At 35.7% G+C, this 22,299-nt stretch overlaps 1 protein-coding gene and 1 long non-coding RNA gene across 3 annotated transcripts in view; one reads left to right on the plus strand and one right to left on the minus strand.

Moving 5' to 3' along the window:
- LOC105153582 (uncharacterized) overlaps positions 1 to 8,669 on the plus strand; it is a 34,265-nt gene extending 25,596 nt beyond the window's left edge. For both annotated transcript variants that reach the window (XM_011068499.2, XM_011068500.2), the window contains exons 6-8: positions 2,028 to 2,220; positions 2,298 to 2,596; positions 3,371 to 8,669. In XM_011068499.2, the coding sequence (XP_011066801.1) occupies positions 2,028 to 2,220; positions 2,298 to 2,596; positions 3,371 to 3,928 (1,050 nt within the window). In that variant the 3' untranslated portion in view covers positions 3,929 to 8,669. The remainder of the gene's footprint in view (positions 1 to 2,027; positions 2,221 to 2,297; positions 2,597 to 3,370) is intronic.
- Positions 8,670 to 9,005: 336 nt separating this feature from the next.
- On the minus strand, positions 9,006 to 12,050 carry LOC147909799 (uncharacterized). The gene is made up of 2 exons (XR_015545220.1): positions 10,675 to 12,050; positions 9,006 to 10,591 (listed from the first exon to the last, which is right to left on the minus strand). It is a non-coding gene; the product is annotated as an uncharacterized LOC147909799 (long non-coding RNA).
- Positions 12,051 to 22,299: the final 10,249 nt, after the last annotated feature.

Consider the following 22,299-nt stretch of genomic DNA (forward strand, 5'->3'; position numbering starts at 1 on the left):
GTTCTATTTATTCCTTTTTTTCAGAACAAGATTTTTAAAACAACTATCCGTAGAATGCTGCACCTCTCTATTAAAAATCAATGTGCCACAAATTAAAAAAAAAAAATACTGCTACAATGAAATATCACTTACATAAATCCTCTTCTTTTCTTCCACATTTATTCTAAACAACGAGACAAATGAAACGCTGTAGAAACTGCGAAACTGCGGTCGACGGAATCGTAATAATCAGGTCAGACTGACTCGTTCTGACTGTAAGGAGTAGATTCGTAATTATCGAACTTGGCCGACCCTGGTAAGGTCGGAGGTTACCACCGAGCAATTTCTCCCCCACCTATCGTCCTACTTACGGCCTCGTCTTATTCGCGGAGGCTCGTTCGAGTCGAAGATTCTCGAAATTCGTCCGTCGAGCCACTCGCCTTTGCCGACACCTACGTTTCCTCTTCCTCTCTGACCGCAGTGCATTCCCTTCCCCTTTCTTCCTCTCTTCCTCTTTCTATCGTCTGTCTCGCACGCTTCCTCATTTTCCACCCTGATCTCTCTAAATGCTTTACACTCGCTCTGCTTCTATCCATTCTTCTCGTACGTACGTACCTAAAATGCTCCAACTTTCGAACAAGAAAAAGGCGTGGAATTGATTCGTATAAGAACTGGTAAAAAAGAGAATAAAAAGAAAAAAATAATGAACTAAGTATATACGTATACGAATTCCGATGAATTGGAACGTTTGGCTAGAATAATAAATTTTGAATTTAATCGAATATCATTGTACCTTAGAAATTTGCTTTGTATTCTTTATTATGTTTTTTTTCAAATATCGTTTTTTCACTACTGAACTCAATGTTAAGTAACTGACGTTTATTGCATCTATTTCTTTGCGTATATAAATATGTATCTCGTAGGCCGGTATTAGTCGATTCTTATATATAGGATGAATATTACTCTAAACAATTGTAAGGGACGATTTTAATAAATTCAAATTTTTGAATTTTTATATGACTATACATATGTCAGAAACGGTTTTAATTTCAAAAATACCAAAGTCAAAGAAAAAAATATTGTTTTTTTCAAAATTTTTGAAAATCATTTCGATGAAAGCTTAAATGAAAGTTTTAAAATAAATGAGTGGTTTTCGAAATTTTTGATAAAGAAAAAAAACAAAATTTTTCCTTTAATTAGGACATATGATCATATGAAGTTTTATGAAAGAATTATCTCTCTTATTATATATATATATATATATATAAAATAAGATTTATATACATATATATAATTTTTTAAAATACTTAATATCTACTCTATATTTAAGACGGTCTTAAGTACAGACTTAAGACGTCATAAACCAATCAGAAGATGGTATTTATAATTCGATTTTATTTTAGGACCGTCTTAAGTAATATCTTAAGAAGCTAATACGATTTTCTTATTGTGTACAGACTGTATTTAAAACGATATTGAATACAAGATCCGATTATGAATATCAGTCTTTATTTTTTATTTAATTTTGAGATTTTAGCAAAAGCTTATTGAGATTTGATACTTGAAAAATTACTTAAAACATAAATAAAGCATTAAAATTATTTTAATCCGGCATTGTGGTGGCTAAAATGTTACACAAACGTTGAGATGGGTCATAATGATCCGAATATTTTTTGATCTCTCGTAATGTCAAGTATAGTTTTAGAAAATAACTAATAGTTTTTATAAATTAATAATCTATTAGTTATATATAGCTAGTGATAAAATGAACTACTATAAGTATATTTCAGTTACTATCTTGGTTCATTATGATCCAACTTTAATGTATGATACGAGGCTAAAATTATATTTATTAAATAATTTGAAAATTCATTAAATAAATTATTAAAATTGATATAACACATTGGTTTAATTACTTGTTAAAATAAAAGAAAGTGAACTTTAACACAGTTTCAATATTTTATAATAATTTTTAACAAAGGTATGTGTAGAAAATGTTACATTTCACATTCAATTTGTGTAATATATTTTACTACATTTGCTTCCAGGTAACGACAGAGGATAATAAACCCACGTCAAGATATAAGGACAGCGGGTGTTCATTTGTGGTCGAAATACAGCCAGATTATAACAAGGAAGAGACGGAAGGTAACAAAGGGTCATCCGATGATGTGACCACTGCTGTCACCGATCAACAGGCTCTGGTGCATAGAGAAGAAATACCAGACGATAAATTCTCAGGTGGATCATTCAGTCTCGTATACATAACACCTTGTTTTTGTGATATTATCTTCTATTTTATTGCATTTCTCACACAGGTTTCGAAAATACACGACTGTTTGGAAGCACCAATACCGGTCTGTCACAATCAGACCTTTCAGTATCCAGTCAAGGTTCGGCCAACCCGAGCTACCGCTACGGCAATCAGGTCGAATACGACTCCGGCCACCTTGGTTATCCTATGTACGGTGGTAATTACGAATCTGATGTATTGTCGCGGAAACTGGAGGGACGATCGAAATGGGTGGAATTCGATAAATCACCGGATATAGAAAAAATACTGTTGGACGATTCTAGAAATTTTACCAGTGAGGAGGAGGAGGAAGAAGATAAAAGTGTAAGTAAATAGAGAGATAAGATTCGATTCATCTGAATTCCTTTTTGTGTGTATATTCGTTTCATTAATTTCATTTTATTAATTTTGATATAAAATAAAAGAAGAACAAACCGCTCGACGGTTAATAAAGCTATTCTTTTATGGATTATATATTTCATCATCATTTTTTTTCTATTAAAACAAAAGTATAAAATATTTCATAAACTATTATTTTTTAATAAATGCGTCTTAATATTTTTATGCATAAAATTATGAGGTAAATCAATTGATAATTATTTTGCCCCAGATAACATATATTGTATGTATGTATATATATATATATATATATATATAATATTATATATGCATACACAAGATATCCTTAATTTATCCCGGCAAATTTATCTCGAAAAATATGGAAAATACAGAAAAATATTTCAGATAAAAGTGGAACATTTTCGAGGGATACATATTTTATCATGTTATTCTTTTCTAAGTGCTAAAAAAATATAAAGGTCACCTTCACTTTTTAAAAATGGAATTATGTAATTTCTTTACGTAATATGTGATTCCTCCAATTATTCTTCATATAGATGTAATAAAGTTGTTTTAATAATAGTAAAGAAAACACATAATTGCTTATTTTAAAAATAATTTTACTTATATATTTTTTTAAAGCAATTGTGTGTGTGTGTGTGTGTGTGTGTGTGTGTGTGTGTGTGTGTGTGTGTGTGTGGTGTGTGTGAATAATAATAGCAAAAGATTTTTATAATATAGAGGTTTGTTTCTTTTCAGCCACAATTCTTCGGAAAACCAAAAAATATGTCATCTCTACAAGACATTGAGGTCGCGACAACGCGCGAAGACTCGTTGGAGATCAACAGTTTCCCAGATGCCGTGCAATCGAATCGGAATCTTCAAGTGAACGGCACAACGCCCAATAAGCTCGAAATTATGGAACAGAAAGCTCTGAGCAACGACTTTGCTAGCAAGACAGAGAACAACAAGCCGGTAATAACCGGTATGCTGCTGAAGGACGACGTTCAGGAGGATGCGTTTCAGGAGCAGCAACGTAAATTGGGTAATGGCACGCTGACTCCAGAACACAAGGGGGATAAGACGACGGCACGCAAGCCGGAAGGTAGCGTCTTCGTGCCGAGTCACAAACGAGCGGGCAGCATCCCGCCGCGACTGATCGAGGAGACACTCGAAATGGACCGCAAGAAGTCACTGGACATCTACAACAAGTACAGTCAAATCAAAACGAGTACGAGGGGTATGCTGCCAAGCTTGAGTCCGAAATTCGAGCTGTTGCAGAATGAGGTGAGTCCGATCGAGGAGAAAGAGAGTTAATGCGACACCAGGAAGAATCTCCCATCCGGTTCCCCTCAGCATCATCGTCGTCAATTTTCTGACTGTGTCGTCGGGAACGCAACGTCCTCTGGATAAATTGCAACGAAAGATACTGTAGTCAGGGATTATTAAAAAAAAAAAAATGCAGCGAACACGGTTAATGGTATACTAATGGCGTAGGAATATAATTATATGTTACTTGGTTAATGATATACTAGTGGTGTAAGAATATAATTATGTTAATTGGTTAACAAAAAACGTATAACAAATAGTTGGTATCGTAATAGTCAGTTACGATTATCTATTTCAGCAGATGGCAACGATTTCTCAGATTCGAAATGAGTACCTTTGCAAGTAGCTACACAAATTCTATGTGAACGAGGATATAATGTGAGACGCGTTAACGTTTAATGCAAGCAATTTAATCAAAAAAGAAAAGATGCGGTCGCTGTAAGAATATTCCATATACGATCGCGATTAAAATATTTTTCTTTCTAAATACCTATAACAAGAAGTGTAACATGACATACATTGGCAGCTGCATTTTCTAATTATAATTTAGTAAATCGTTTATTTCGTTTTATATATACGATAACTTAAAATACGGAAAAATTTTGTCTTTAATATGGGCCATGCTATTTAATTCAAGCCGAATAGAGAACTTTTGACAACTGAAACAAACGAGCGATAATTAATGTTAAGTGTAACGTATGCTGATCATGAGCTAATAAAAAAAGCATTGCAAATAGGAAACCTTTTTTTTCATCATAATTTCACATAGATGTAACAATTCATCACTCAACTTGTGATAGTGACATAGTCATATATTTATTTGAAATTAACATTTATGATATTTAGAAAATATACATATATGACACTCGACTTTGAAGAACATGTAGTTGCATTTTAACTTTCTTTCACGAAATGCGTTAATATTTTTCATTCTTAAAATAAATCACTTATAAATCAATATATTATAAATCAAATAATTAAATATTATAAAATATTATAAAATATTTGTTAATATTCTTTAAAATACTCACAATTGTTTGATGATTCTAATAAGAAAAATTTGCGAACAATAGATAAATCAGTTCCTTAAAATTCATGTAGTTTCAATGTCGTAAAAAACGCTAATAAATCAAATAAAATTTATTTCACACGTAATTAAAATTCGCACATGAGGTCACAATTTGTAGCTGCTTATTCATTAACATTCTCAATCTAGAATAAGTCACTCGCTATCGTAATGATATTACACAATGTAGTAATCGTAAATTGTTTAAAATATGCGACATTAAATTTCTAAACATTCATATTTAATAAACAAGTCAGTGTATACACCTACACATCGAATGTATATATACATATATAACAAGGTAATTACGCGTAATATAAAAAAGCACACACACGTTACATTGGATACGTGTACATTCAAGCGCGCACACGATATGTTAAAGATTTTTTATTAGCTTCATAGACATTTCAGGATGTCGAATCGACGCTTAAAACCTAACGATCACGTGGATTCTAGTGCCAAAATAGTTTAAGACGAATCGACTTACTGTGTCGACGAACGTTTATCTATATATAACTACATTGACTGGGAAGCATTACGTTATTGATATTTCAGATTTTATATGATTACGTTGAATGTTATGAATACAAACGTTATCGAATGTTGGCTTTGCGATGTTTTGCCGTGAGTTTTCACGAGTGTGAAATTGAATGTCCTTAATCTGTATATACCCAGAAAATACTCCCTTCGAGTATCTTCCCAATTTTTGCAAATATTCCTACTACCACCTCTATATCTACACACTTTGCTCTATGAGAAAATCAAAACGATTTATTTCAATGTAAGGATCGTCTGGATATCGTTAAGTGCGAGCAGTGTAGAATTTCGCAATGATGGGTATAAATAGGTCAAGATACATGGGTCAAGTTACAAATTTTTCCTATCCATAATTAAATGTTTAATCATTCTTTAGATGCGACAGAATTTTTGTCAACTGGGATCATGTTCGAAGCGCTTAGCCGACGCAGCAACATGAAATTACAGTAGAAATGCAGTATCGCTGTGCATTTTGATAATCCCTCCAGCCTACTAATTATGCGAACAACGTATCGGTATTTAAATAAACGCATGATTCTTCTAGCGTACGATTATCATTTTCCTGCGAATTGGAAACAATGTTCTTTATCTCTATCATTTATTGATTATTGATTCTTATCCACGTACTACGTAAGAGAAATGTGATTTTGAAGCAAGTCTTCGAACGTGATCATTATTGTATACTGGAGAGGAGAAGCTTTTATTTTCTCTAAATATTTAAAATTCTATTGCGATATATATACTATAATTGCCGATAGAGCATGATTTTAGAAAGCATATTATTATAGATTTAGACTCAAAACACGTATTATAATTGCGAAAGTAAAAGTCGTCCGAATAAATAATGCGAAATTGAAATGGAAAACAAGATAAGAAATGACGATAGTAACTGATATATAATTGCGAGTTATGTCTCTGTAAGATTAGTATCTTATTATCGTTAAATGTGTGTTAAAAATTTGCTTGTTGTTTAAAAATGTGGAACATGAACTTTCACACAATCGAAATGGTATGATCATACGATTGTTTGTACAAATTTTATGTTTATACAAATTTTAAAGAAACAACGTACTTATCTTAATACGACATATAGTTTTGGTTTTCATAAATTGAAGTTATATATGATTATATATTCTATATATAATTATATTCTATTCTCTATATACTATTTATTAGAAATATACGAAGATTTCTTTTTTTTTCATTAATTATAAAATATGTGATCGCATTACAAAAATTTTTTAATATATCTCCTCTTAAATAACTTAATCTTTTATTAGATTTTCATACAGGATGATTTATGTAATCATGATGGGTTGCAGTTCTTGTTAATTGCAGATGATAAAATTGACATAAAGAAAATATAATTATTTCAATTTATTTTATTATTATGTATAAATATATAGGGTGCCTTCCTCGAAACAAAGTAAATTTCAATTGAAATATTTTTTTGGAATAACATAATTTGGGAAAACATAATTTTCGAACTGCGTCCGAAGCTTCAAATGGTACCCTGTATTAAGATGAAATAAAAAATAAATATTTTACAGGATATTTTATATTCTAACAATACTAAATACAGTATTTTTTAAGACGGTAATATGAATACACAACAAACTTGAAATAAAGGTCCTAAGTGGTCAAAATCTTTAGTGCTTAAATAATTCTATATGAATTTATATACTTATATCCAATCCTACACGTTGCGTACCGAATATAATTATTAAGTTTTGAAGCGCAATATCCTAACAAAACTAGAGCAGTAATATCACTAATTAAATCCGTGTTCAATTCCCGGCCGAAGTAATATTTTTCACAATAAAATTATTTACAGGTTTTAATGCCAATGAGTATTAATATTCTAAGATGCCTATATATGAGTATCAATATTATTAAATTGCTTGTCAATTTCATTTGTAATCGTTTAAGATTTTTAAGATCATTTCAAATTTGTTTTATATTTTAATATCAAAGATATTAGAATAAAATATTTCGTAAACTATTAATTTTGTATAGTCTTATCTTAATATTTTTATTCATAAAATGTTGTGTAATAATTTATTAATGTTAAAATATATACAATTCCCTTAAAAAAATGTAATTGCATTTTGCCGATGCATACTTATGAAAAACATAAGATTTTATTATGCCATTCAATTTTTTATCATTCAACTTTTTTATTTCTTCAATGAAATAAGAGCTAAAACTCGTCTCACTTACATAACTCATCCTGTACAAAAATATAAAGATCTAATATAGAGATCCAATAGGAACATTATTAATAATCAACAATTAATGAAAATTATATTATTAGATTAATTTTACACAAAATATATACGCACAAGTTTTTTCTGCAGAACAAAATAACGTATGGTTTGTTTATGAAAAAAAGTACAGAATGAGTACTCGATTATAGAAATCTATAAACTATTCGAGTTCAAGCGTTGAAGGCATGAACAGTTATGTTCTTTCTTATGTAATTAACAAATACAAATTGGACTCGTTAAGACAATGCGTCCGTCCTTCTATGTCGTATTCGCAAATTCGCGAATAATTACAAAAATTAATTCTTTCATGCGCAAATTAATCGGAAATTATAATTCATGGAGTACTCTTGTTAACTATTTGTTTCAAAAATTTAATTTTAAATTGAACAATTTTGGACTAAAAATTTCATTCTTTTTATAATAAGAAGCTCACAATTTCGGGAGGATCATTTTCATAGAGGAAATTGCAATAATATTTTCTATTTAATTATTAAAGGAATCACGTTTACAAAAATTGATATTGCGCATGAGAGGGTTAGTGCACAGATTTTAATATAACGCATAAGAGAGAAATTAATAAGGAAATGAAAAGGGAGCATGAAGTTTCAACGTTCGAGACTGTTTTAATATTTTATAAGATGCGCAAGCTACGTTAAGAAACTACAATCTCCTACTAATGTCTTTTTCTTTCAACATAAATGACAAGTCGACAGTAATACTAGTTATTGTGCTCATTACGTGTAATGCGAAAATAACACATACAGAGGATTTTCCTTACAGATATTTATTTCTACCGCTAAGCTATTTCATTGTACATGTCAACTTATTTTGCAAAAATAAACTATTAAGCACAAAGAAAGCATTTGTTGTTATCATAATTGCAGAATTCTTGTGTTTCTATTATGTATGATTATAAACATTATTAGTGCGTAAATCTATTTCTATTTAATTCCTCTAATTTCCTACAGAAATTATGTATCAGAAATATTACATTTTAATGAGAAGCTTGATTTAATGACATGTCAATTCAAAAAATTTGTTTAGAAAATAAATGAACAAACTTTCTCATTGATAAAACTCAATATTCCTCTCTGCAGTTTTTAACATTAATCCTTAATCGACATTTGAAAGATTTCCTATTTATTTCATTGGGATCATAATCGGATATATTAATAAATATAAATCCAAAGAGAGCTTCACGCACTTCTTTCTTTCTTTATTTGATATGTTATTATGTCAAACTTTTTATTTTTACAAAGTGTACATGCAATTTATTATGTTTGTACGCACAATGTATACTCTGTTTATATACCTAAAATTATTAAAAAACAAGCATGAATTTTCCTAGCTATTTCACGACTTAACGAAAAATAAAAATTTGGTTTATTCCAAATCAAAGGTTTTTATTCATTTCTCACCAAAATCTCAGATCCTAACTAATATAACGGAATAGCGTCAAGCAATGAAGTAATTTTTAAATATCGCAGTTAGAGTTGCTTGCCGGAGAAGTTTGTTAGCCGGAAAATTATGTACATTATCATCCTAATCAGTGATTGGGGGGAAATCACCGCAAATCTTTCTACTATTTGGTTTATAATTACTTATGTTCATGGAATAAATTTACTTGTTAAAGTCTCATTGTCAGTCCAATGCTCGCATAATATAAGCATTTAATTAACTATTCGATTAACCTTTTCGACTTTATTTCTCGCCACTATGCCTCCGTTATACGGATAGTCGAATCGCGAACGTGCTGCCACTGTACAACTATGACGCGAACATCATTTTACCGGAGAAGGAGGATATATAGTAGTTAAATTTTACCGTGTAACGTAAAATATTGATGGAAAAAACTATCACATCTTAATCACATTTTATAGTAATAAAATAACTTAAAAAATTGTTAAATTATGTCGTCATAAATGCACGGCGAGCATTCAACATCGAACGATTATAGTTATCATAGTACACAGCGAGTGTTTATCGTTGGACGATTATAGTCGTCGTTAGTATCGAAAGGTTAATTAACGCGGTTAAATATCTGACGCGTCCTTAATGCAAAAAGTTAAGACATTTCATTAGAGTTGCATACTACATTTACATATGAAAAAAATTTGCGTAAGCGCGCTTTAGTCTATATGTATATTATTCGTTATAATCAAAAGCGAGAAAAACAATTATAAAGTTCGTAAAAATTGTTTCGAGATAACCAAAGGATATCAGTATCTGACACAATCGAGGCATATTCGTCGACAGGTCATCCACGTGTAAATTAGTTGTCGGATGAAGTATTGTTTCTTATTGTAGACGCATATATACGGAGAATGTGTCGGCAGAAATGCGTGAGAGGAATTTCCTCTGGTATAATTGCCATCAAGGCTTCATCATGTATTTTTTATTTAGCAATCGATGACAGAAGAGCGCACGGCATAAAGCACTTTTTTATAACCTTGTAAAATCAATAACACCTTATTATTTGATGCCTGAGGATTGTAAGTCTATATACGATCAGTTAGCGAAAAATTCTACTAATTAAGTAGCGAAATTTGAGCAAAAGGAATAATTTATTTCGCTAATACTTTTAATCATTAATGTTTATATACGTACTTTGATAAGATTATTGATCATTTATTAACGTCCTTTGATAAGATTATCGATCATTGTTCATAAATTGCGCTCGAGTTCCTGCATCTATATAATAACTTTCAATGATAAATTAAATGATTGTTGGTTTTAATGATTTTATGATACGGCTGTAAAACAAGAGCTCGCATGTTTTCTCTGCAATAATTATTAATTTTATCATTGGAAAATCATCATGGTGTTCCATTTTGTTGTCCATAGTTTCTCATTAGTCTTCTCACCTCTTACGTTTAAATCATTCTGAAATAGAACTTTCAAAAAGCTCGTTTTTCCGAAACAGATACAGGAATGATTCACGCACTTTAATACGCGGAAACTGATTACTTTTCACAATCCTATTTAGCTGTCTGCCGAATCTCTGGACAGTGATTTAACTGTATCGATACAGGAAAAGAGAGATGACGGTGTGCGGAAGGAGAGAGAACGGGAGCGGAGAAATAGAAGGTACGAAGGCAAGCGGAAGGTGGATACGCGGACGAACGGTGCACGGATAGATAGACGGATAGATCAGAGCGAGAACAAGAGAGAATAATAGTCGAGTGGAATGACTGGAAATCAGGGGCAGTCTGATTGGTCTCCGTGCTGATGGGAGCGTCGTTGCATCCTATGCTCGGCTTGTGTACACGGCGTGCTAGGGGTTGCGGGGAGTCGAAGGCGGATGGTGCCGGGGGACGGGCGAAGGGATGGCGTGGAGACGGGTGAGTTTGAACGTCGGTACAGATACGGCATTATGAAAACACGAATGTACTTTTAAATCAATACCACCATCGCATTGTGGGCACCGGTGAGGGCGGTACGTTCGCAACCCGCGAATACGCGGGAGATGAGAGGGAGGGAGAAAGAGAAAGAGAAAAAGAGTGAGGGAAAGAGAGAGAGAGAGAGAGAAAGAGAGAAAGAAAGAGAAGAGAGAGTGAGATCAACGACGTTGCCGAGGGGGTCATAAGGGAAATAGAGGGACAGGATAGGATACAGGGAGGTTGTGATACCAAGGGGTAGGAGATCGGAGGATGGCTCCGTTATGCGAAAAGCACCGTCATGACCGCGCGCACCGGTTACATTAAATTATGACAGTATCCGTAACGGTATGAATGCGTGCCTACGAGATGTCTTTCCGCATAGGAGCGGATTTGGCGTAGGCAAGGAGATCGAGTACGTGGTGGAGGTCTCGCAGGTACAACGGCCGTTTTACACGAATATACGATGTATATATTTTCCGAATTTTAACATCGTGTCACGCTCTGTTGAATGTGATGTCAGCATATTATGTATAATTTAAGAGAATATATTATCATGGAGGCTCTCGTTTGTAAAAGTAATTTTCCAGCTCTAAATCTCATTCAATAAACATTTACATATATAATATTAAATTAAGATCTTTTTAAACATATACGTATATTATATAATATATTGTCTTGATTGAAACGAAATAGCATTTACCTTTTCTAGTTAGTTTCTCTAATTTCATTTTAACTAGGTATAATATGTACGTGTATATAATTCTCTGTTAATTATTATTTAACATCAAAATTATTGCCTTTGAATTTATAAAGAATTTTTAAATATCAGAAATTTCAGATAATTATCTTCATTATAGCGTCAACAATAAAAATTATAAAACGGTAGAACGAAATAAAGAAAGAATATTTCGTGTAACGCGATATTACTAGATTTGTTAGAAAAGCAAAGAGTTAATACCACTTAACGCCAAACGCGAACGTTATTGAATAAAACTTTTTATTCCGCAGGCGTCAGATTTTTATTCTGTTATTCGCGCACGTGTAAAAAATTCCGTACGCAAACACCGTTTACATGTCCGTGTGTGCGTGTGAACGTGGTGGCTAGCACGTGCATGATAGAAATTTTTACTCGCAACGAAGGAATGATGGAAGCATAGTCGACCACCTGTATGCTTTAACAGTGGATCGAACCGTGCCTGTTACTCAGTCGACATATCTGACGTGGCGCATCCCAAGTACATACGTATTAATCTTGGCCTTACGAAATTAAGACACGCCTTTGCGCTTATCGAATTTGCTTATTAAAAATATGCTTTTTAATTACATTTACTTTTTTAATTTGACTAGTTAGTGTCTAAAAAATTTAACATTTTTTGTATATAATTTCAATTTTAAATTACAATATTATGTATGTAATATTTTCCAAGAAAAAGACACATTTTTTCGACACATTTTTTTAATACTGAAATTGAAAATATACAAAACAAACAGATAAATTATATTCGCTTTATAACTCGTCTATTTACTAGTACTTCGAAATCAAATCTACATCATTTAAATTAATTTTTAATTACTTTTTTTGCATTATATGCATTGTTTATCAGATTTTGTTTCAATGTTACAACACTAGAGATGCGTTGCGGTTAGTATGGTAAATAAAAAAAAATTTTTTTTTTTTCCATTGACGAGATATTAATAGAAATTAACTGCTGGCGTAGGAATATACCTTTTGGAGCCTGCGTAGGCAGCAACTGATGAGGGTAGCAATGTTTCCGGCATAGTCCCCGGGCACGTGGTGCTACTATTGATTTTAATTTTAGTGAAAGGGGTGGAAAAATTAGAAGGGTGGAAAGAGGATGGCAGTCACGCGGCGGTAGGAAGGAAAAAGGAGGCGTGAGCGTGTAAGCCAGAGAGGGAAATAGGGCTGACGAGTGTAACGGAAGGGTGCAAGAGAGAGAAAAAGGGATAGGAAAAGAATGAGAGAGAAAGATGAAGAGACACAGGGCATATAGAGCGATAGAGGGTAAAAGGGCTAAAGAGAGGGAGAGAGAACAGGAGAGAGCGAGAGAGAGAGAGAGAGGAAGAGAGAGAAATGAAAAAACAGCTGAAGGAGAAGGATAGCGAGAGCAGAAAGTCGACAGTGTCGAACAGTTTCGCTTTCATTTCCCTCCTTGCTCGGAGGCAAAGGTAGTCGTTGCTTGAGGGTAAGAGAGGTAAAGTACCTGCCGTCCTAGAGAAGGATAGAGCGATAAGGTTATCATGACGCGAGAGAGAGAAAGAAAAAGTTCGAAAGAGACGGATGGCTATAACGGCAGGGATGTGGGACTAAGAATGACAAAAAGAGTGGAATGGAGGGGGGAGGGGGAGACCGTGAAAAAGACGGGAAACCTTGAAAAAGAAACTCGCCACGCTGTTGAGTACGAGAAGCAACAAGGGGTGAGATATTTAAATAAAAAAGGCGGAAGCACGCGCGCGAGTACAAGCGGGGGTTAAAATGTCGGCGGTATTTTGGTGCGAGTTCAGCTTTCGACGCCGTAAACGTGTGAAAGTGACCTTTGGGTTAAATCGCGATACGGAAGGGAAGAAGAAGGGAACAACAGACTTATATGTATAAATAAATTCGAATATTGTTATTAATATGTATAAATTTCTGCGTATTTTTAAAAATAAATTTCTGTTTGTGGATGGATAATGGAAAAACAATTAAGTGGCGACTAACGAAAGTTACACTTTTCATCAGAGACTTCTCGACCGTCCTCGACTCGTCCGATCGTTTCCACAAAATGTATACGTATTCACCGACATTAGCGTTTTATCGGCCTTCCACACGCGGCTTTTCGATTTTGTTGCACTTTCTCTTGCACGCGCCATCCAATCCTCTCCCTCCCATGGTATGCCTTTCTGGTTTTTTAATTGTATCATGCATTTATTCGCACGGGCATAAACGCACACGCTTCATGTCGCAGTTCACGGACAGGCACGTGTCTCACCACACACACACACACACACACACACACACACACACCGCACACACACACACGCACACACACACGCGCGCGCGCGCGCGCGCGCGCGCGCGTGTGTGTGTGTGTGTGTGTGTGTGTGTGTGCAGCAGAATATGTATATGTGTATGTGTGAGTGTGTGTATGTGTAAAAGAGAAGACACATACAGAGAAGGAGAGATGAGAGGAAGAGAGTGGATGGGGACAGAGAAAGTGAACTGGTTTGCGAACGTCTAGATTAAGGGCAGGTATCGACAAAGCGCCTGGAGAAAAACCATTAGATTTTTTGGAGAGACTATATATATTCCATCCGCGTGCACGCGCGAGAGAGAGAGAGGGGGGGGGGAGAGAGAGAGAGAGAGAGAGAGAGAGAGAGAGAGAGAGAGAGAGAGAGAACAAATATCACGAGTAACCGCTGATGTTTTTCGATACGCACGATTACCGACTAAACTGCGATACGAGCTATACGCGAAAATGTGTAGAATTTAACGCGATTGTCAACGATGTTGCAATTGCACTCGTCATTTCGTTGGCTGTAAGGCAAACGCGTGAGTACTCCTATGCTATGCTGGCTGGCGTTTTAGTGACACGTGGCGCGAGCGTTGTATTATTGGTACAATAGAAACGTAAAATTTCATTCGCGATAAAAAGGACAAAGTCATTACGATGCCTAATTAATACCACAGGTAAATACATTTGCGATAAAAAGATAGATCGAATTCTGTTTTGCGCCGCGATTCAATAACGCGAGAATATTACAATGGGTGTCGCGTTTCAAGCTATTATTTTGTATCGTTATTAACGAGCGTAAAATTGAAGCCCTGCGGAAAATGCGGGGGGAGAAAAAATTGTGGGAAAAGGACAGTGGTATAGGCAGACGATGGGATAGCTACGCCTCTTTTCGGCGGTGCCGCGCGCACGCATAATTAGACGAGGACAACCGAAATCGCCCCGATCGGCCATCGGGGAAGAGACGGTGCGCGGCGAAGAAACACGGCGAAAAATTGACACCGGTCGAGAGCCGACGGTATCGTCGATGATCGTCCTCATTGGCCGGTGGCGAAAAAATCCCATCGAATCAGCGAACGAGGTGAGATTTGCAATTAAAACGCGGGCTGGTCCGCCACGCGGGCGGGGGAGAGGCGGGGGGATGGGGATGGAATCGGGATCGGCGGAGAAGGGGGGAGCGACGGGGGTGAGAACGGGAACGGGGGTGGACGGATGCCGCCGTCCGAAAGGGCGCAATAAATGTACGCATTGCGCAGAATTAGTTGATTAAAATATAAAAGAAGAACGGGTGGGGATGGAGGGGCGCGCGCGCGGGAGAGAGGTAGATCGTGCAGGGCGGGCGGGGGAGGGAGGACGACGCGGAGAAATATGGCAGGGGAGAGCAGAGAGATAGGCGCCAGAAGGAGAAATCTCGTTTCCCCTCTCAGTCCCGCGACTGTGCTATGTGCGGGCCCCCCGCTTCCCGCCCCCGCGACTCGCCCTTCCGCCCCCTCGCGCCACCCCCGCGCACCCGCCGCGCCGCGCTACGCCGCACCGCGCACCAACTAGGGTGGATGGCGCGGCGGGGACCAAAGCGCGCGCGGGAAAAAGAGAGGACAGTCTCTCGTGGAGCGAGAGAGCGCAGCAGCCCGGGAAAAGAAATAATCTGCGAGCTGTATTGACGTTTCTAGTCTAACTCTGATTGAATTATGCATGAGCACACCAGCGATACCGACGGCTCTCCTTCACTGCCGCCGCTGCCGCCGCCGCCGCCGCCGCCGCCGCCACCACCGTCTCCGCCGTCTCCGCCGCCTCCGCCGCCGCCGCCGCCGCCACGACCACCGCCGTCGCCTCTCTGCGAGCCCCGGTCGTTCGCTTGAGGTGCTCGCGGTTTTTTTTATATACTATATACATATATATACATATATTGCTCTTCGATGTAGTTTCGTTCGCGATGTCAGAGAAATGGTAGAGCACGTAGATATACGATTTGAGCAATGATCAGACTAACTGTCGGCTAAATTGCACTATGAGAAGCACGTGATATAAACGGATTGACGTTTGCGGAACTGGAGAGCATTGCTATTGGCGAGAGATCTGTACGAAACGTAAAATATTATTGATTGTAGTAAGCAAAATTGTTTTATCCTATATAAATGGCAAACGCCAATCGCCTGTGAGAAATGATGATGATCGTTAGAATTATCACTCGACATGTACCTTTATTTTCTTTATTTAAATGCTTAATAACGATATACGGCGTTGTGAAAAAAAATGTATCGCCAATTAAAAGACAATTGGAATAATTCTTTTCTTTCAGTATATCAATTTTCGTAATAGAAATTTCGTATAGATTACAAACGTTTAATCTTACAAAATTTGCACGCTTTGTTATTAAATATATTTTTTTGTAAAATTTCTTTAGCTTTTGTTTTTTAATAAAAATATGATTAATTAAAAATTAAAAGATCAAAAAAAAATTAAGAGTCTTGAAATTGTTAAAAGCTATCGAAGTTAAAAGATCAAATGCCGTCTTAAAGACAATCCGAAGACATAATCACGAATTAGAACATTTGCGATACATAACTGGTAATAATAATAGTAATAATCTGCTAATAAATAAACAAACGTTAATCTGTTTACATTAAATTACGCTCTATCCTGTTTTACTCGCGAAATGACGTGCCGCGGCGCGCATTATAGCACTCTTGATTGTTGCACCGTTTAACCGATTCGCTAATAGGGAAACTAAAGAAAAAGAGTACATAACACAGATGCTTCACTTCTCCCTCTCGAATTCCCTTTAGCCCTTGATGTATACTCCGGGTAGGACCTCCTTTTAGTATCTTGTGCACGTAACCGATCGCGATGACAACGATTTACGTGCTTTCACTTGATCTCGTTGCATTTCGCTCGGAAGGGCAGCCTCTTCATGAGCTATTTGGAAAATACGGAGAATTTTTATTTTCCGTATAAGTATATTTTTATTACATAATTTATAATATATTTAATTTAATGTATCATATTTAAGAAATAACTACTGAAATTTCAAAACTGTCAATTAATAAGAAAATATTAATGGAAAAACTTAATCTAGCAATATAATCAGCTGTGCATATTAGACATCGCATCATTACATTTCTAATATTAAAATGCCATACTAACTAAACCCCGAACGGTAGAATGTTCAATAGTTACGCGCAAACAAAAAGAAAAAAATAGAGCTTTTTAATCCGTTAAAATTTATCACTCTCATAAAATTTTTTCTCCTGTATTTATTTCAAATAATTTTTTTATATTAGAGATTTCTCTTAATTTTACTATGTCCTATATATATCCCGAAATTTTTTTTTCTTTTTAAAGGATTAATAAAATAGAAGAAAAATAAATAATAAAAACAAGCCGATGACGCGACTATCGCGAATGAAAAAAATAGAAAACAAAATAAAAAAAAATACTTGCAGATGTAAATAAACAATGAATGTCCCATTTTTATACAATCTGTTTTTAAAAAAATACTAATTTTACGTACACAGATACATGGGTGCGAAAAGCGACTCGACCTTTACGTGAATTAAGTGAGTGTCGGTATACACTGTTTTTATTAACAAATGCTGCGAGCGAATTATATATTTTTATTCGACTATACGTTGCAGTAACAGTAGAAACGTGAGGAAGTGTACAAACGAGTTACAGGTAATCGGACGCGTTGCCTCACGACCAAAGAGATTACATCTACTTGCTGCCGCAGAATTTATCGCTCGGCAAAGAGTACTGCTTTATTATGCATTTATAGACACACACGTCGCGCAGTTTCAGTAAGCCGACCTCGCGACAGGGGCCGTTGCTAGAGGGATGCTGAGTCTCTCCCGCCATTGCGGGTTAGGTGTAGCCCCCCACTTTTCTCGTCGACGAGAGCGACGTAGGAGCATCGCGACTACTGCTAAAAACGGGATCGATACTAAAACGCTTTTAAAATCGAGGCTTTTGTAATTAACTCGCCAACTTATCGAAGTCTGGCGATACGTTGACGATGCAGCCGCGCCGGCTGAACGCTGCATTTACGTGCGACTCGATTCTTCGAACCATTCATCCCTTGCCTTGCGCTCGTATCGTAGCTCGCACTATGTGCGCTATAAATTTAAGAGTTCAAAAAGCGTTTATCTTGACAAATGAAATTATTCTTGTTCGGTGAATACTTTTGTTTCGATACGAGATTTCGAATTTTCGATAGAATATTCATAGTCGAATATTAAACTATGCATATATTTGCAGATATTTTGTTTGATATGACACGATTTAGATATGCTATGTATTTTACGTTAGAAAAGTATCGACACTTTGATGAAATTCGAGGTATTCCGATATAATTTTATTTCTAGATAATATAAAATATCCAAAAGAGAGACATGAGACATCTTAAAGACGTACTTTATGTCTCAATGTGTTGTCTGAGTTGCCATCCAAAAGAACTTAATACTATAATTATCGCGCGATACTTGATGTCATCTCTAAAGACATTATCAATGACTCGAAATTTCCTGTTAATGCATTTCAATTTGCAGTATTATGTCAGAGTCGGTATTCTTTATGAATGTGAGTATATCCGGATTTAAGCTTAATAATATCTCCTGATAGCATTTACAAATTAACGTAATATTCCTCTCTGAAAATGTAATTCCTGATAACTGGATTACTTTTACGAACATCTCAGGTTGATAATAATAGCAGATTTTATACAGTTGCTTGTTAATTATCTTCTTACTTCTCATCCATCGTCCCGACTGGACTTCTCATTAGTTGCACTTGCCAACTACAATATTCCCATCAATTCTACGATCGTATCAAGATTATGTGCCATAGATTCAAAAAATAACAAAAAAAAGAGAAAATATTATTTGAGCGCTTCGCTCTGATGTTAACAGCACGAAAAAGAGAGATAGTGCCAGCCATTCATTCCTGCATATTTGCAAAAAACTGATTTCAAAGGAAAAAAAGGCAATGTATATGAATAAATTTTTCAAGTGTTAAGCAATTTTTCTCAATTAGATGTAAGAATGTTGATGTGTTAGAAGATATTACCATTCCATGTCTTAACTCATATGATTTGTCTTTGACAGAATTTTAATTTTTTGTAAATATTACAAAATTGTATGATCTCTCGCGGCAACGTTCTTCATTTAGTAAAGTTGGTTCTTATATCGTAAATTTCCATTTGAATAACTTTTAAGTACGTATGAAAAACATATTGTTTTTCAAAAAAAATTTCTCTTCAAACGAAATATTCTTTTAAATGGTTATTTATAAATTTCGAAGCACGCGCATTTCGCTCTTCACATTAATTCGTTCTTTAGATTTATACTCGGAGAATTTTTTTTCGACCTTTTTTTCTACAGATAAATTTTATAAAACGTTCTAACTTATGCTGGTTCAGAAACATGTATGTTTCAGTAAAAATATTTTCAGTAAAAATAATAAATATATTTTCTCTCTAATATTATATAACTTAGAGAGCTCTAATTTTGAGAGTTCATAAATTAATATTTAAATTTTATTTCAGAAAATTGAAAAATAAATATTATTTCTCTATTACTTTTCCTTTCAATCGTTACTTTTTAAAAATTATAGAAATAGCGTCTGATTATGCTATTTAATTCAAATGTTATATCATTTTCAATTATATTCCGAGCATACAAACAAAATCAAATATCTTTTCTTTAAGTTTAAAACCCATTATTGCAATGATCATGATCGCTCTTATTTAGTTATTTTTTTCTCAAAAGTGAATCGGACATGAGTCCGAATATTGTATACGAATATGTGTAACGTGAATATGTTTTTCTACGGCAATTTTTTTTTACGGCGGTATGTCGATACGTTTCCGAGCGTAGCCGTCAAGGAATGGCGCGAGGACGCGGATAAGCGAAATGTGAGATAGGAAAAGAGATAAGATACGCCCTGGACGATGGAGTACCGCCCTCCAGCGAGCGCGTTTTATTTCGCTTTTTAATAAGGACCTCGTTTGGAACTCTAGGCTTTAAATAGATCAATACCTACGTACTTCATCCCTGGCAACGAACCCATCGCGTTTCCGCTCGCTTCAACCCCCTGGCCACCCTTTTTACCTCGCACTCTTCCACTACCAACTCACCCCTTCTCTCTCCCACCCCGCCTGCCTTCACCACCCGCCCGCCTCTTCCTCGCTCCACCTTCACCGTCTCCGTCTGACCCACCTGTTCACCCTAATCCGGTATCTTCTTTCTCCTCGTTACGCATAATACTATCTTTCTCTGCGTTTCTGTTTTCCCCCTTTTCTCCTTCTCGTCTTTTCCATCCCCTCCATTCATCGCCTCTCTCTCTCTCTCGCTCGCTCGCTCGCTCTGTCTCGCTATCTCTCTTAACAAACCATCCGCGAGGGATCACCCTTTTTCGCGACTCCCCTCTATCTACTCTTCCCTCGATCGCGGCACACACGCTTATTTACAAACGGTTCTCTGTACAAGTACGTTCTTACACATGCATTTATTAGTACGTAACGCGCTGTATAATGAGCGCGCGCGCGCGCGCGCGCGTGTATATTTGCATAAGTGCGTTCGTGCGTGCACACGCACGTGTGTCGCGCGCGAGCGCGCGCGCGCACGTACACCGCTCTGTTTTCATTTTTCCCTTTATTCCTCTCTAGCGCGCTATTCCAAAGCTTGATAGTGTGCCGGTTGCGGAGATAGGTGGCGGCCCGCGGCTCGCGCGGCCCGCTTTTTCCCTTTTTCTACGCTTTTTCCCTTTTCCTCGGGGGTTTTTTCCTTTTTATTCTTTTTTTTTTTTCCTCTACACCTGCCGCACCCCTCTCGATCCCTCCCTACCTACCCTTCCGGATCCTCTCGTCCTCCCTCTCTCGCATCCCGCCACCCCTCGCCCTCGCCCTCACAGCGTCGTTTGTCGGCCTCTCCGCGTGAATGGGCGAAATGTAGGTAGAAGCTCGTTTTCGCTTTCTATACGGCTCTCGGCGAAAACGAGAGTCACGTACGTTCCGGAGCACCACCAACGTTTCTAGCACCCGATGTATATATAGCAGAGCCCGCAATCTCTCCCCCTTCTCACCTGTCGCCCTTTCTCCGCGGCACTCTTCGTCATACTGACCAAATACGCGTTATCTATGCGCACGTGTTTATACAAAATCATGATTCTCTATTTATTCAAGTGGTACAATTTGTATTATAAGCAATTCATCTTCGCAACAAATTGTATCTATCTTTATCGCGTTAGTTTGAATACTGATAACATTAATAATATATGTTTATCTTACGTTACGGAGATTAATTCTCGAAAAGCTGATCATTTCCGATCGCTTTTATTATTAAGGTAGTATTAAGTTAGTTGTAAAATCCGTAAATAAAAAATGATTTAAAATGATCTATACTATGAATTACAAAATATTAATTATATAGGATATACTTTAATTAGTGTCAATCTCTATTCTAAGAATGTTTTTCTATTAATTGAATATTAAAAAAATTTATACAAATAGGATCTCGAGAAACGCTTACTTTATGAGATAGAAATTTTATTGTTTAATAATCAAACAGTTAATGGAACAAGTAACAATACCAAATAAGATAAAGTTTAAAAAGTTAAAGTTTAAAAGTTTATTTACAAATAAATAAAAAAAAACTAAGATACAATAAAACAAAAGGTTTTATTACAAAATTGTTCAAAATTATGTCCTTGTTCTCTCTTTTTCTCTCTCTCTTTTTTCTCTTTCTCAATCCTCTCTTTTGAAACTGATTGTAAGCATTTTCAAACTTATGTATATGTAAATTTTTCAAAATGTTTGATCATTAGAAATACATCCCTACAATAATTGATATCAATTAAACTGCATTCTATATAGAGCGTTCGTAGAAAGATTAGCACTCGAGGAATTGACTCTACGCGCGTGTACTGAAAAGTAAAAATTCCCAATCCTCCGTCTTTACACTTGTTTTTAGTTGTCTTTTTATTTATATTTTCCAAAAAGTTTTGTATTCCACAGCATAAAGTTTGCAGCAACATTGCAATTACTGTAATATTATTACAATAATCTGTAGTGTTATGGAATATTCTTATATTTATACTTCAAAAC

Source organism: Acromyrmex echinatior, chromosome 5 (genome assembly GCF_024713525.1).
Source record: "Acromyrmex echinatior isolate Ae372 chromosome 5, ASM2471352v2, whole genome shotgun sequence".
NCBI classification, from domain to species: Eukaryota; Metazoa; Arthropoda; class Insecta; order Hymenoptera; family Formicidae; genus Acromyrmex; species Acromyrmex echinatior.